The sequence below is a fragment of the Osmerus eperlanus genome, chromosome 15 (genome assembly GCF_963692335.1).
Source record: "Osmerus eperlanus chromosome 15, fOsmEpe2.1, whole genome shotgun sequence".
Lineage (NCBI taxonomy): Eukaryota > Metazoa > Chordata > Actinopteri > Osmeriformes > Osmeridae > Osmerus > Osmerus eperlanus.
Window position 1 is genome coordinate 7,747,325 of NC_085032.1, and position 17,112 is coordinate 7,764,436.

Below are 17,112 nucleotides of genomic sequence, written 5' to 3' on the forward strand. Positions count from 1 at the left end.
GTGGATTTCTATGTCAAAATACTCTTAATGTAACATCTCTAGTATAACATGCACGTTTTTTTTGTAGTTTGATGTATCTGGAGGCCCTGGAGAAGACTGCCCAGGTGAACTTACGTTTGAGGCCAGAGGAAGAGGAGGAGGAGGAGGAAGTGGGTGGTCTGGAAGAGGAGGAGGAGGTCTTGACGGCGAAGGAGGTCTTGACACGGCGTGTGGAGGGCGCCAGGATACGGGAGCGTTTGAGGGGGATCACAGCTCTAGGAGGGGTGGCTATTCGCCCGTGGTAGTCAAACAGCCTAGAAGGACAGGATGACTAATGAGAATGAACCTACTCACACATCATCCTACCATCTACAGACGACATCAAACTAAAAAAACACAGATTGTAATCACACTTTCCTTCTCCTCAACAGCAACAAAAGAATTCTAACAACTATTCTCGCATGCAATCAAAGGTCAGATCTGACTTGCTGATACTGTACGATAGCAGCTGCCGCCCCGCCCCCCTCAGCTTTGTGACCGAATCACTACCGTGAACGTTACAGTAGATTGGCAAATGCTTCGAGAAGGAAACACGGGGAGTGGAGCGAGCAGTAAAATGTCAAACAGGGCATTTTGCCTTGACTTCTTTGTTCTCAGCCAAAGTAGACTTCTATCACGGCTCACAGCCGACTTGACATTTCGTAAATGTCTCCACAGATAAAGGCTCTGATCACCACCAAATAAAAGACAAAACAGCGGGTGTCATAAACATTAACAATGTGGTGTGCTCTGAGCGTTCACTCATTTGAGATGGGTCTCAATGCGATGGATCTCAACCTTTTCTTTTCCCACTCCTCCTTTGACTGTCTCAAGGAAGGTTTGAGGGCTGCCTATTGAAACAGGAGTGCTTTCAAAATGTCAAACGTCCAATACCTCTTCATCTGAGAAACAAATGATATAAATCGTACCGGCTGTAGAAATCATCTCTGTAGTAGTCGTAGTCAAATTCATAGCCGCTGTGAAAAACGTGTCGAGAAAAAGCAGGGGAGAGGAAAAAAGAGGTGAAGAGAGAGGAGGGAAAGAAACGGAGAAAGCGTCAGGATGTGTCCTTTCAAGTGTGTCCAAACAGAAACCATTTCAATGAAATGGAAAGTTTCAGGTGCTTATGCCAAGGTCAATGTGTATTTAGAAAACAAGCCTAAGCAAAGGGTTGAAAAGGCTTTGAACGGTTTCAACAGGATCCCTCAATGAAGATATTGCAAAATACTCCAAATGTGACATTGGTCAAACGGTCAACAGAAACAAAGGTGTACACTGACAAACTGAACTAAATGACAGAAAAAAACAAAAATAATTGATCTTTCAAAACCCACTGCAAATGTAATTAAAGTTTATTTTCCATTTAGAGCAGTGCAGTGCTGTGTTCTCTTGTTACGGTTTATTTTGACAGCATATGACTATTTTGAGCTGTGACGTTAACATGCATGACATTGTGAAACCAATAACACCAGAAAGTGAGAAAGAAAGCTTGAGAGAGAGAGAGCGAGAGACAGAGAGAGAGAGAGAGAGAGAGACAGACAGAGAGACAGAGAGAGAGAGAGAGAGAGCAAGACGGAGAGAGTGAGTGGGAAAAAAACTGACAGGATGAAAAGTGAGACAAAGAGAGACAAATGAATATTCAACCAGGCCAACCTGTAGACAGCCGAGAGCGGTCGCTTGGAGCCGGCCTTGGGCCTGTAAGGTTTTGGCTCTCCTGCCATGTTAATGTCTGAAAACAACAAACAGGACACACATCATTATTCACTCTTTGTCCCTTGTACAGCTTTCTGTATACCCTGGAATCATCTAACATCAGGGGACAGTGGTTCAGACAGATTAAGCAAAGCGCTGGCCTATATCACTGCCTAGTTGGAGAGTGTTTATTGGGAAAGGCAATTATTGGTAAGAAAAATGAATTTTTAAAAAGCAGCATGTCAGGGCCTCTTCTGTCTCCACAGGGCCATGCCGACATCAAATCCAATTTAACACTCTGCTGTGTAAATGAATGAAAGAGCATCTTCTATTTGAAGAACACTTGCAGAAGGTGTGGTCTCTGAGTCATTGGCTAATTTTATCTGTAGAGACTATGTTGTGCAACCTCATGCATAGCAGTACACTCTTTGTACAAGAGCAAAATACATTCCATTCAAATCCAAACATTGCGTGAATCCTTTCATTTTTCAAAGAACCTTTCAGTATATCTGAATAACATGAAATAAATCGTCACAAACATATGTGGCTGTACAGTGGAAGACAAACAGGTAAGCTTTGTGAAGAGGATGAAAGTTCATCATTCCCTTTTTGTAAGTAAATTCATCAGAAAAATTACGACGAGTCCCTCAAAGACTACGACATTACAAGACAAGAGCCATGGGAGCCATTTTCAATAGTCATAAAAATAACTTTGGTATGAATTCTTGGAGACCACGAGACCATCAAGGGCGGAGGATATTGTATCACGGACTATGAAGGCTATTCAAATTCCAATCTCTTCACTTGGCAAGGTTATTGAATGTTTCACTTCCACTCCCCTTCCATTCCGTTTCCACGTGGAGGAGGTCTCAGAACAGACACCACTTCCATAAAAGATCTTGGACAGTACAATATTGAGTGTAGTTGCACAATCTAAGTCTGAGTCTAAATAATCCATGCCAGCTCTGGCTATCATCACCAGGGAAGAGGAAGAGAGAGATATTAGAACCAGATAAGGAAAGGATGAGGAGAGAGGTGTAGAAGAACAGGGTGAGGAGAGAGAGAGGTGTAGAAGGAGGGAGTGAGGAGACAGAAAAGGGGGATGAGAAGAGGATGAGGACAGAGCCAGGGGTAGAAGAAGGGTGGTGGAGGAGAGAGAGAGAGAGAGAGATAGAGGTGTAGAAGGGAGTGAGAGACCAGGCAGTAACTGGATGCAGAAGCTGTGCCTCCTTTCCTTTACTGAAGCAGTAAAGGGCTGTGTGAACATCACCCAGTCAGTGTGTTTTAGCGATGACTACATGTGTGTGAGTGTGTGTTTGCAGGTGTTTAACAGAGCATGTGGTAATGATAAGTGTAATAACAACATGTTAGGCTTGGGACTAATAGATGCAAAAACATCTTTAAGCAACCACATCTTGTTCAATGTACACAAAAGATAAAGGCATAGCCACACATACATCTTACTCTGATAATCAAACAGGTGGAAACGTAATTAACCACTCAATCGATAAAACAACCAACCAGCCAGAGACTACAGTTTCATCCTCCTACGTTTAGACATTCAGCACCACATCCAGCGCCACGGACAGCACCAACTTCTGTACGCTGAGTGGTTTCAGCCAGCCAGCTGACAAACTGTCCTTGGGCACTGGCTCCACTTGGCTGTCGCATCCCTGCGTGAGGGGAGCTTTAGCCCCGTTTGACTGGGCTGTCAGGATAAGGCCTGAGTCAGGAGTTAAGTCCTCTGGAGCAGTAAGAGCCGTTAATACAACAACACATCACAGCATGTCCAGTGCTAACAAGACTGGGGAACTGGCCTCCTCCCAGGTCTTATTATGGGTGTCTATCTAAACAGGGACGGTGTGTTCTGTGGTTTGGTGCTATGCAAGGTAGGGGGAAAACCCTCCCTGTGAATCACATTCCTGGGGTCAAGCACTCAGCTTGTTTTACTTATTCATGGTTCATTAAATTATTCATCTGTTTGCTATTCATCTGTCTGTTTGCTCAATCTGCCACCTGTACACACAGCAAGATCCCAGAGTTGCTGTCCATGGTGCTGAAGGAAGGCGAGAATAGGAGAGCGAAGCTGTCCATGGTGCTAACGAAGCAGCGATTCAAATACAAATGGGGCCCAAATCCGAGCTTGTGAAATATATATGGCCTCGAGACTATATGAAACCACAATGTGCATTCTTGAGTTAAGCCCCTACTGTGTATGTTAAGTTAAGCTTTTGCCAAAGAATGAGTTAGCTGTCCGTGGAACTGAAACCCAGGAGGGGAAAAAGGGAGAGACCGACTTCTGGCTGCAGGATAAAATGAACTCTTACTTTTCAGACTGGCTTTCATGCGTGGAATCCCACGCCATAAATATCTACATTCCAATTGCTCGGTACTCGCTTGCTGACCTAAAAAACAGACAAATATCTGTAAATAATCTGTTAACAGTCTAGTTAGGGTCTTCAGATTAGTAAATCAAAAGGGTTCGTTCCCCCAAGAATAAATCAAATAAAACTGATATTACCATGTTGTTGGGAAACAGAAGCCTAAAGTATAAGCTGTTACTGCAGTCTTTCCCCGACAAGCCAGTGCACTAGTGACCCCCTGGGGTACCCCAGCCTTCCTTGGATATCGGACTCATTTGTTCCCTTCCTCATCTGTCTCCCTCGGGCTCTCTGACAGAGCGAGTGTGTGAATGACTCTTTTTATCTGTGTGACTCACCCCCCCCCCCGCCCCATCCTTTATTGTCACATTTCTTCCTCGCTGAAGCCCTCCCCAAACTCTCTCTTCAACTCTCTTTCTCTGCCTCGCTCTCCATCCGTCCCCCTCTCGGTCTCCCTTTCTCTTTCTTTACGCCTCTCTCTCTCTCTCTATCAAAAGGAGCAAAGACATCTCATTATAAGATATTTAAATTCTGAGTCACCTGCAGGTTCTTTCTATCTGACACCTGGGGTGTGACGAAGGCCTTGCATGTCTCTCTCTCTCCTTGCTTTCATCACCCCCGGAAGTGGGCTAGGAATATTACACCATCAATGGGAGGAGGCCTTGATTAAACCATTGTGTAAAAAAAACAACAAAAAAACAAAGGCCAATGTGTTATTTTTTCCTTATTACTGTGGGAGAGTGCAATCATCCAATCCACCAAGCAACTCAAAACGAGTGAATACCAACAGAACAATATTGCAGGGGATTTTGGCACATTTATTTGGGTCGCTACCCACACGGTTAGTTGTGTTGCTCATTCCACGAATGCACGAACCTTACAAGTTGTACCTCGTTGTAAAGGTGACTAATCAGGCTTTCCAACGATATAAAATATAATACCAATTGTTATTATTGAAGTGGAGGAATAATCGACCGAAATAACGTTTCTGAACTTTTTTGAGTTTATATACAGAAAGAAAGGGAGATAAATTGTGAAAGAAATAACAAGAAAGAAGGGAGAGAGTAAGATTATTAGCATTGCTGGCAGACTCATACTGCTAGATGGGTTTTGGTCACATCACACTGTGCCTTTTACACACACACAGTTATATATCCAGACAGGGCAATTCCATAGTGCTAGAAGAGGCTGATTGTTTCAAACATACACACACACAGACGGAGAAGTTCTGCTCATCTAGCCTGGGGCTTCAGAGAAGGAGCTGGCTGGCATAGCCTGCAGGGATCAGCACAAGGTCAGATGGGTAGGGGACTCTGAGACAAACTTAGCATTAGTGTGGGGGACACACAGTCTCTCCAGACAGGGAGGGCACTGAGAATAAAAGATATTGGACAAAGAGAGGGCTTGTCAGCCAGGCAGAAGAGTGAGGGAGGGAGAGATGGAGAGGACTGGGTACACATTACAATTGGATTTGTGAGTAACTATATATTAGCTGGTTTGTGAGGAGCAGGAATGTGTCTGAATAGTGCAGATCTTATCTTAACCCTTGTGTTATCTTCGGGTCATTCTGACCCATCAGTCATTGTGACCCACCGTCGTATTGCGACAAATTTACCGCATACAAAAACAAAGTGAAGCATTTTCTTTTAACCGTTGGGCTGTCTCAGACCCCCCACATTGCAAAGGTTAAAAGAAAATTATTTTTATTTGTTTTTGTATTGGGTAAAATTGGGTAAACACAACGATGGTTCGTTATGAACCTTTGGGTCATGTGATCCGAAGGCAGCACAAGGGTTAAAGTACAAAACAACTGCTTCAAAACGTGGACCGACACTGAAACGAACTACATTCAAAATCAAGCCTCGTCTCATTCTTTACTGCTCTCGCATTTCAGTCCAGACAGTTTACCCAGACACTCCCGTACCCTGGACCGTCCTCTGCCACAATCTGCTTCTAAGCCCAATAAGCTCACTGTTGAAACCAGATGCCTGTAAATGGCGAACTAGCGTTATCAGAAAAGGTATAAGTGTTGATGCTGCCTCTCCAACGATGTCCACGGGCCCAGGGGGGCTGCTGGAACGACGGCGTGACAAATCCCTTCGGCCGCGCCAGCGATCGTCAGGATTGACATCAACGTTCCTCCTCTGACTTAAAACGGGGAAGGATCTCCACAGACTAACACTGACGTCTTTGTACCATTTTCCATGCACATTTAAAAGTGCCTTCTTCGCCTCATATCCTCCCTGGCTATGAGGCGAGATAAACATTAAAGAGAGACAGACAAGGAGTGGGGGGGGGGGGGGAGGGGTGTGGAGAGAGGCAGAGAGACAGGAAAAGCGATAAAATAGTATGTTCTTAGAAGAGCCAAAATCCTGCCGCCAAACTTTCCCTCGTTTTCATTCATTGAGCTACACAACTAATTATGCAAAGCGGCTGGCGGCGAGAACGAGGGAGGGACCAAACTACCCGAGAGAGAGAGGCTGTAACTCGGGCCTGGTGGACATGAGGAGTTGATCAGACCACCCAATGGCCTACTCCCATATCTCATCAGCGTGTCTGGCTTTGATGCACGCCCCTTAGACCTCCTAAGCTGTGACTGTGGGGGAGTATACAAGCAGGGAATCTGGGATGCAGAAACTGTTGCATCTCATTCCAGACAAAATGACGAAGCCAGAAGAGATGGTAAACATGAACCTGAGGGAGCAACGCTGTCCAAATCAAAGAGCGTTTGATCCTTATTGTTCATAACTTTGTTATTCGTTTCTCACCGTCAATGTTAACCATATGGGGCCTTTTTTTCCCCTCTCTCCAGATGACAGCTTCTCATAGGCCGCTACTGGAATTAACATTCCACGTGTGTCTCAAACGTTTCATCAGGCCTCAGAGCCAGAGACACGGAGAGAGCCATCTCAGATAAGCTCAACCGACAGATGAACTGCCTCTCTCTGTCCCACACAGAGCCATCATCTGATCACTGTCCTGTGAATACGAACACTAACGGCAGTTGTACCCCCCAACATTTTTTGGGACAATCTCCAGAAATATTTGCTGGCTCTCTTTCATAGTAACATAACTCTCCCACATCGTCATGCCACCCATCTTGCCAAACTGTTTACCTCATCCTCTAGCACTTCCATTCCTGCTTGTCAGAAAGGTTCAATGCCTTTCCAACTCCCCCCCCCCCCCCCCCCCCCCAAAGTGAAACGTGAGCGGTTTGTGAACGAGTATACAGAGAGCTCCAAAAAAGGGAGGGACCATGGCTGTAGCCTTGGTTTCAGAAGTAGTTTCATCACTCAGTAAAAGGACTGCTATAGAGGCCTTACCACCATCTGCTTATCAAAGGAGAATTACCTTTAAAACTCCAACCATCAAAAAGACAGAGGCCATTCATTAAAACACCAGTTAGTGGTTCTCTCAATGTGACCACCTGTGTCTCCAAACCCCATTACAGGGATCAACAAAACAGTACTGTTCTGAACAGCACTTTCTGCATGGCACACAATGCATTCTGGAAAGTGGGTGACTTATCCACATCTAGAGCCATTGTGTGGCCACTCATTTTGCATCTATCCAAAGGCAGCCTGGGGCCCTTTTCACCAGAAGCCCAAAAGTCTGATATGAGCTTGCACGAAGCTCGGCCAGGGTTGAAATATTCTTTGCATAAGCAATTTGTCTAGTCAGTGATATAAAACGAACCGTGTCTCACCCTTTCCATTAAAAGTACAGAGGTTGCGCTATGAAGGAGTGAGTTTCATCCCCCTGCCCCACTTAAGGCAGGCTGGGCTATTGAATAAAAATAAACCCGCTCAAAACCTTGTGGCTGGGAGAGATCCAGAGAAACAGACAAGGGGGAAGGCATCTTGATGAGATAGCATCTGGATACAAAGTGCAAAGCCTTGCGAAAGGCCTCCCTTGTGTAAACAATGACCCAAACAGAGAAACAAGGCTATGGTGCTGGACGAGTGAATACTGTACCACTGACGATCGAGTTAATTAGATTAAAAGCTTGAGATAATTTGATTGTGGGCAATGAGGCGTGTAAGCGTGTGTGTGTGGGGGGGGGGGAGACGACAACAACAAATATATCAACATTTACAACACAAGTTCCCTTTGATATTCCTCGGTTAGAAATAATCATGACAAGCCATGATAATCAGGTTACTCAGTGCGTTCATCTCCCGCAACCCGCTGCTGAATGGAGTCTAAAAATAGGCCGTCTTTGGTGCGAAATCTGTGACAGAATTCTCTTTGAACATCAAAGAGATTTTGCGTCATCGCCCTTTAGAATCCTCTGTTCAAAATGTATATTTCATTTCGATGTGGAAATAAGGTAAGTCTCTCCTAACGTGGAGACAGGCTACCTTGGATTTTCGGCATGGAGACAAAGTGATGTCAGTGTACTTGTCCGCTAAAATGTGTGCGTGAGACAGCGAGAGAAACACTTTATTTCGGCGTCTATCAATTCATGAGATATGCAACATTTGATAACTAGATGCTGTGAAACGCCTATCTAAATCTGGTGTAGATGTCAGTCAACTTCTCATATTATGCCTGATACAGGAAAATGTCATTCACACAAGTCTGCACTACACAGTCAAATGGTTACCGGAGGGACTCAAGCTGAGGTAAAAATTCAGACCTCATTAGAGAAGCTGAAAATTTCCCCCACAATCTGTCAGTCATTGTGCGGGTTGTGTGAGCGAGAATGAGCCCGCGCACACTCATATCTCGCCATCCTCTGCATGCGCGGGTGAGTGACAGCATAGGCCGACTGATTGGTGTTCATCCTGGCGACTGTCCACCCACACGCCGCTCCTGATAAGACAGGCTGGGATGTGGAGAGGAGCCGAGACATGGGAAGACTCATTTACCCTGTCACCTCCTCTCACTGATGGCCCAGTTCGTTACCTGCTTGTTGGTCAGGCTGGCTCCTATAGGGAGAGACCGGGAGTGCTGAACTTTGCAGAAACATGCTTTGTTGGTCACTAAAATCTGGTTCATCGCAGCACTACTGTGCCGATGGAGAAGGGTAGAGCGCTGCGCTAACAAGCTTCATTGGAAGCTGCTGGTAAGCCATGTCATGCTACAGTATGGCTTCACGAGAGGCACAAAAGACACGTTGCTCATCATTCGTCAGTGTTTGTGGTGTCTTCCTCTTCCATCAGGGCTAGATGTCTACTCTTCATTGCCGGTCGGAAGCCTCAACAAATATGCTCGTTTACGGATGCGAGATGGCGACCTGTTCCGGTTGTGCAGCTGGATCGAAGAAGGACACGGGAGATCCACCAGGGCCGTCAGGAGGAGACCCTCCATGTGGGGTCTCCATCTCCATCTCTCCATCGACAGGCTCCTCTTACACGAGGAAGACAAGGTGTCGGGAGGGTTCTGCTGGCTCAGAGCTGGGGGCTAGTGGTCTCCATGGGGATAGAAGTCTGTCCTGTGGCCTATGAGGGAACCTTACTGAAGAAGAACCTTGTCAAATGCCAAGCGTAGCCTTAGCTGGGGAACCATCAGCGATGCAGACATCTAATATGGACTGACAACTGGACATTCAAATCAGCTCAAATACATTTGTCGGGATAGGGGAAAAACTGGTGCGCACACACACACACACACACTCACAAATTTGCCATTCAGCTTATGCTTATTATAAGGAGGCATCTTACTATTGCCAGTTGCCCTCCTCATGTCTGTGCTGCGATCCCTCTTCCTCCCTGTCAGGATTAAACACACAGCAGTGATAGCATCTGCACAGCAGGGGGGGATGGTACTGACACACATCTGCCATGCACTGCAGCCACTCCACCATGGCAATAACTGTCCACTGGACAACAGAGGATGCTTGCAGATCATCTTGAAGGTGTTGATGCTTATGGTTGTTAACATTGTTAACAGTGTGCAGGAATCACAACCACAAAGGAAGGGGATTAAATATGAACTGAAAATGCTTGGTCTCTCATAGATATGTGCGCACACATGCACAAGAACTTACACACACACACACACACACACACACACACACACACACACACACACACACACACACACACACACACACACACACACACACACACACACACACACACACACACACACACACACACACACACACACACACACACACACACACACACAGTTTAAGTAGGAAATCCCAGGAGATCAGGGCACTGGAACATGGTTGGATCTAAAAAAAACAAATAAATCCTGAACTGAACCTCAATCTTAAACATTTATGTTTTAAGGCTCAAACTCCCTGCTTCATCTTAAACACACATGAAAGCGTTCATTAAATTACTAAGGAGGAGAGCACTGTGCACTTCGACTCTCTTGTTCAAAGACATTTAATCACATTTCTTTGGATGGCACACAATACAGTATCTTTTCGAGTTTTAAGAACAGTACTGTATGGGTAATGTAAAATAAAAGTTAATTGTGAGTCACAAGAACACAGCAGATAAAATAATTCTACATTTTTGTATTACTACCTTGCTCAACTGCAGACTGCAACTAAATAAAGTTAAGAAAAATAAATCTCAAATATGATTCTAACTTATTATAATCATTTTCGGGTTGGCACAAATAATTTAGCGTTCCAAATTTCACTTTCTAGACACAGACCTCTGTGATACAAAGAGTGTTTAGTTTTATTTTTGACAGAAGAACATCAGATGCAGCACTACTCTTACATCGTAGGCTACTAATTAAATAACTAAAACTGAAATATAACAACTAGGGCCTATCGTTCTACTCATTAAACACCATTAGGAGTTTCACGTATACCCAACACTGTTATATGAGTGTCTAAAGGCTGGAAGTCAAAATTAAACATTAAAAAAACAACACTCCGACATTTGATCAGCATAGCTGGTAAAGTGTCAATGGGATCAATACATTGTATACAGATCACAATTTAATAATTTGGTATGGGTGCAAACATTATCAACAACTACCGCTCAGTCTGCTATGAAGTCTCGATCCGGCTTGTGTGCTGAGCTACTTACATCGTTGATTCCGACGTTTTCCCTTGTACATGGTCATTCTGTACGGGTCCAGTTTTGCGCGAGTAAAGATCCCTTAAAAAAAAAGTCGATGCACGGGAATGTTCAACCTCCAGCGATCAAGCTAAATGACTACGAAATAAATCTCATTTTCAAGGGAGAACTGAAACCACTTCTTCAGTTGGGAGCGTACCAAGAGCAGCATTCAGAGAGGGGTGGATGACACAGATTTATGGTGTCGAATTTGAAGACTAAGATCTTAATTCAGAACGACAAGACTCCGTGAAAACATGTAGCATGCTCCACATCTTACATTTACCATGTTTTCAATTTTCCTATTTAGAAACAGAAGCAAACTTAAATTGAGTGTCTGACGGAGTACGTGTCCTATGCCTGGAGGCCTGTATGTTAGTAGACTGTCTTCTAGGGTCTACCAAGTCCCGTATTGATCTTCCCATGTATTTATCTACAGAACACTTGATGCCAAAACAAACAGTAGGTAGGCAATTCAATATTCTACAGATGGTATAAATTATGTTTGCTATTTTACTGAGAGGAGAAAACAGTACTAAAAGTGTCATCGTAATACAAATTCCCATTGTGAACTCAACACAATGGTGCTTATTGTGGTTTAGTCTAAGACACTGTGTTGATTTCAACAAATCTAGAGCTCAGATGGGAAGAGAGGAAGAAAAGGTTTGGAGTCTGGAGATATTAGGCCACCAGTGACCACTGAACCATTCACCAGTATACTACTGTAAGGCTGATACGACTAGGACACTCAATGCAAGGGTTAGGTATGGGTAGGCTATGAGCTCCAAAAAATGGCCAAAATAACATTTTCCATCATGTACCACTTTTGGGTACACTTGAAGATTTGCACACTTGCAAAAGCGAAGTGTGTTGCTAAGGAGACAAGGATGAAAAAGTAGGCGGTGTGTTGATATTGGGCAATTCATTCTGTTATTTTACATCATCTCTATGTGGGCAGAATAATAAATGTTTCGGTCAAAGATGAATTGCACAGTGGGAATGAATACAAAAACCAATTGCATTCTATGGTAATAGCCATCCAATCAATATTTCTGAAACTTCAGCTTGTAACAGCTCGAAAGATACATAGCCTTATGTATGTATTCCTTTAGTTGAAGGCACCTGAATTTAGTGGGAATGTTCACTTCTACTGGTTTACTAAAATCTAGGGACCAAGTAGCTAATGTATCTTACTGTAACAGAATATATTTGATCCAAAACCATTTACAGACAGAGGAAAATGTTAACTGTTATCATCTTCCCAGGATAAGGGGTTAACTTGGAGACGAGTATTTCTGTAGTACACCAAAGGATAATTATTTTCCTGCATCACCATCTAGTGTGCAGACAAGAATATTGCAAGCTACAAATTTGATAATTTAAATCCGGTCTCTAGGACTGGCTTGTGTCAAAATCAAAAGCTTTGTTCAAGGGTAAAGTATTTGATGCATCAAAAAAGATTTTTCTTTACTGGAATAGCAAAAGGAATGAAATATAGATTGGTGACTATTTCTTTGATGAACATTTTGATTGATATACTGTGATGTTCCTTCTAGAACATGTCACATTGTAGCACCCTGTGTCTGCATACATTTCTTGCAAGAGTCTTTGTGATTTTTATAAAAGCAGCTATAAACATACTCATTAAACATACCATACAGTGTTTGCTAGGCTGATGAACACATGACACTATTTTGAAATGTGTATTCATCCTGCCCTCTTCTCTGTTCGCTTTATGTGTAACTGGTATGATACTCAATTTTAAATGTGTGTGTTACTTGTATATGACTTGTTTTGATGCATTGCTGTAATGCCGCACATTCTGCAATCTCCATCTTTCTATATATTTAATCATCTCCACAAGTATTGATTGGTATTGTTAAATAATTTGAGATTAACCTGTGCTACACATTGGTCTGTAGGGTAAAAAATTCTGGTGTCCAAAATAAGGTTTCTCCATTTTTAGCATTCAGGCTTTCAGACAGCATCCAGTACAGAACTTCATGTCGGATATACATTTAGCCATGCCTCTCTCCCCCTAGTGGCAATGGCTGGTTCTGTCATTGTGATTTAAGGATCATCCTTTCTATCTCTCTCCATATCTTTCTCTCTCTCCCTCTTTGCACGTGTCTCTCTCTCCTTTTCTTTCCCTCTCTATTTTTGGATGTCTAATACTCTGTCTCTCTCTCTCTCTCTCTCTCTCTCTCTCTCTCTCTCTCTCTCTCTCTCTCTCTCTCTCTCTCTCTCTCTCTCTCTCTCTCTCTCTCTCTCTCTCTCTCTCTCTCTCTCTCTCTCTCTTTTATCTCCATCCCTGCATGTGCCTCTCACTCTCTTTCCCTCTACATATTTCTCTCTCACATCTTTTTTTTCTTTTTCATTCTCTTTTTCTACGTCAGTCAGGGGCAACAGAGTGCAAAGAATTACGTTAGAAAATATTTAAATGTTGCTGATTGCTATGCAGGCAGGCATTAGCAGATTACTAATCTAACTCGACTCAAACGCTATCACTCTCGCAGTCAGTCATCCAGCCAGCAGATAATAAAAACCACACAGGCCTGCCACACGACAGAACGTCTCCCAAGAAAAATAGCATTCACACCACGCAACACATACCAAAAAGAAAAATATAAATCATTTGTCATTTTCTTTTTTACTTCATCTTTTATTTCCTTTTTATACATTTTTTCTAAATTTTTAATACATGCTTTCACACTTCAAATCATTTATTCTTTCACAGCTTCTAATTGAGACCCAGAAGCATCACTCAGTAAGATAATGCTATTATTCTCCAACACTATGGTAGAAAGTCAATTGTCAGTGTCATGACAGATAGTCTGGGATCAACATAGCATGGATGATGGATAGCAAAGGATAAACAGGAGCTTCATGAAGACTGGCAGCTTTGTCCGTTCTTTTGTCCGTGAATTCACTAGGGTATGTTTCAGAGGGGAGGGAGTGGAAGGATAGATATATTGTCTATGAGACCCTGTTGGAGCAGTTTCTGAGGCCCTCATTAACTGTATGTAACAAGTCAGGGTGCAGTGGAGGGCCATGTTGTCTGTCCGCTGAACGCTTGATGATGCCCTGGATGAGTCATGATGTTGTTTGCCTGCCAGCCCACCTGTCTCCTTACCTGCCTGCTAACCTCTCTCTCTCTCTCTCTCTCTCTCTCTCTCTCTCTCTCTCTCTCTCTCTCTCTCTCTCTCTCTCTCTCTCTCTCTCTCTCTCTCACACACACACACACCACACAAAACACTGACACTTTCTGCAAAGTCTAAGTCAAAAAGTTGATGGCTAACAGGCACAGTGAAAATACCAGTGCGCATTATGTGTGTCAAATCCTGTTAGAAATACAGCCACTGCTTTAATCCTCAGCAATACCTGTAATTGGATTAAGTATCAGACGTTCTACCTTCTCAGGATATCATCCTCTTAAAGAGAAAATTGTGGGAAAAAGACATTTCACTAATTCAATTAACTTCAGGGCTGTGTAAGGAGATTGAACAGTATATAATCGATGAAGTATTAACAACCTAAATCTCTGTGTGGCTTAACATCGAAGACTTTCAAACTGAAACATCATAAAGATGCAATAGGTCGAAACATGCATACTCCGTGGCCATTATAATGTGTAGACATTTTTCATCCTTCCACTGTAGCAGTGACCAAGGCCTGCCACCGTGTGGCACTCTATGACCACAAAGAACTGAGCAATAACCTGCACCCAGTCTTGGTCACATCATGCCTGTTCATAAGGTTTCCTTAAACAAACACAAGACCTGACTGACCATGTATTTACCATCATTTCGAACGTAATTGATATTTGATTAATTTCTTCTCCCGTTATAACTAGGGCCGATCATCTGAGCTCAGACCCAAATCTCATTTGACACCAGCGCTCCTCTCCTCTCAAATTGAAGTCAGCTCATCTCCTCCAGGAAGATGAGGTCCATAAATACAGACACGACCAATTAATAATGCTGTCACAGAGGTAGGCCTGGGAGAGATGGCACACTCTGCTGAACACACAGTCCGCATTCATGTGGACTTAAATAACCTATCTTTTTTACATTTTATTTTTTATACGTTTCCCTGCATCCACCCGGTGGACTTGTGTGGAAGCAGTGGCCCACTTTAGAAGACGATCTCGTTCTCTGAGAACAGTGGAGCTCTGTTTGTTTTCCTTACCCTGTTTAGTCTGCTACACCAAAAACCGTTTTGGAAAAAAAAAACATTTCTTAGTAAAAACATATTGTTTGTGACAGTGGTGCTTGTTAAGGCCTTTCTCATTTACCAAGAACTGGATGCACGCATGCATGCATGCACACACACACACATCACACACACACACACACACACACACACACACACACAAGCAATCAGAGGGTTTACACCAACGTCAGAATGCTGAATCTGTCATGCATGAGGGTTTCTTGCTGTTTCTGGCCTGTCTGGGATAACATCAAGTGATGTGTAGGGCTTCATGAAGAACATACTGAAAAGCATTCATGTACATCAACTTTGGGGCCATAGGGGCTTAGCCACCTAGGACTTACTAAAGCTTGTTATTTACGGGGACATGTTTATTGTGACCTTTAGGGGTCGGAGGAGCCAAGACTGACATGTTGCTCCAGATGTGAGTCAGACTTTCTAGACCAGCTTGTGACTGTGCAATGATTCACACCCTTTAGCTTAGCTTGTAATTGTTTGTGTGTGAGTGAGTAAACTCACAGAGAAATAAAACGAGAGAGAGAAAAGGGGGGGGGGGTGGAGAGAGAAAGAGAGGGTGGAAAGAGAGAAACAGAGTGAGAGGGGGGAGGGAGATAGAGAGAGAAAGGGAAGAGGACATTAGAGAGGGGGGAGAGAGAGAGACAGAGAAAGAGAGGGGGGAGGGAGATAGAGAGAGGGAGAGAAAGGCTAGACTGCAGAGAGCAATTGGATGCTTAGCGGCCATGCAGCCAGCTTTAGAGGCTGTTTACACTGTACACAAAATATTCTTTAAATTCCTTCTTTCAAGGGTGCTCTAGAGGAGTATTCTTAATTTGCCCTGAACCACTTTTCTGTCACACTCCTTTAAACTGTGGGCAAAAAAGACCCCCCAAGGATTACAATAATTAGCACTGCATGTGTAATTAGCAATCATGATCACACGGCACAAAATATGTAACCTTTTGAGCACTGACTTCCGCTTTCTCTTCGCAATGTAGAAGAGTCTGACTTTCCCCTCAGACCCGATGATTATGGCATGAGTAAGGAGCCAGACACAGTGAGCTGATCAATGGGAATGTATTGTAAAAAGGGGCAGCTATTCCATTCCAGAGGTCCATGTCAGGTCCATAAAGGTCTGTCTATTCTGGTGTAAGGGGATGCTCTGTTTAAAGGTCACGCACCACTGGTCTGTCTGCTGCCCCATCATAACACACACCACACACCACACACACGAAAAGTACAGTACACATGAACCACTAGAACCTAGTTGATTCTTGTGCCACCTCGATCAAGCTTCACTCTTAGGACGTTCCGTGACCAATCCTGTCCTCCTTGACCTAATGGCACACACACACACATGCACAGACATACAAGAACACACACCAATTGACATTTACATCCAAGCACACACACACACACACAAATACACCACCTACACACATGAAAGCACACACACCTCTACTATATTGCAGGAGCCGTAGCATGGGTCAAGTGAGATGGATTACTGCATGCATATTGGCAGGGAAAGCTAAGCTAATTCTGTGATTAGAAAGTGAGTTCAGGAGGCAGGAAAATGCTGAGCTATGAATCACAGTCACAGCGCTTTGGTGGATTCTGCCAAGTGGAATGTGTGTGTCTGTGTGTGTGGCTGTGTGTTTAATGGCATGCTCATATTTTGTGTGTCTATACTCGCAGAAAGCCTACATTCCCGTTTTCTTGAGGATAGATAGATCCAGTACAGTGATTACATGCAACATGATTACGATTATGTAGAATATCTA

The 17,112-nt window shown here is 43.6% G+C and overlaps 1 protein-coding gene across 8 annotated transcripts in view; it reads right to left on the reverse strand.

The window, feature by feature from the left end:
* The window catches only part of LOC134035072 (RNA-binding Raly-like protein), a 52,206-nt gene that overhangs the window by 8,015 nt on the left and 27,079 nt on the right, over positions 1-17,112 (reverse strand). For 3 of the 8 annotated variants that reach the window (XM_062479876.1, XM_062479874.1, XM_062479877.1), the window contains exons 3-5: positions 1,672-1,747; positions 948-995; positions 115-293 (exon numbers count right to left, since the gene is read on the reverse strand). In XM_062479876.1, coding sequence (XP_062335860.1) covers positions 115-293; positions 948-995; positions 1,672-1,747 — 303 coding nt within the window. Of the gene's footprint in view, positions 1-114; positions 294-947; positions 996-1,671; positions 1,748-9,757; positions 9,806-11,092; positions 11,274-17,112 lie in introns of those variants that run through there. The other 5 variants (XM_062479878.1, XM_062479879.1, XM_062479880.1 and 2 more) reach the window with 4 other exon arrangements.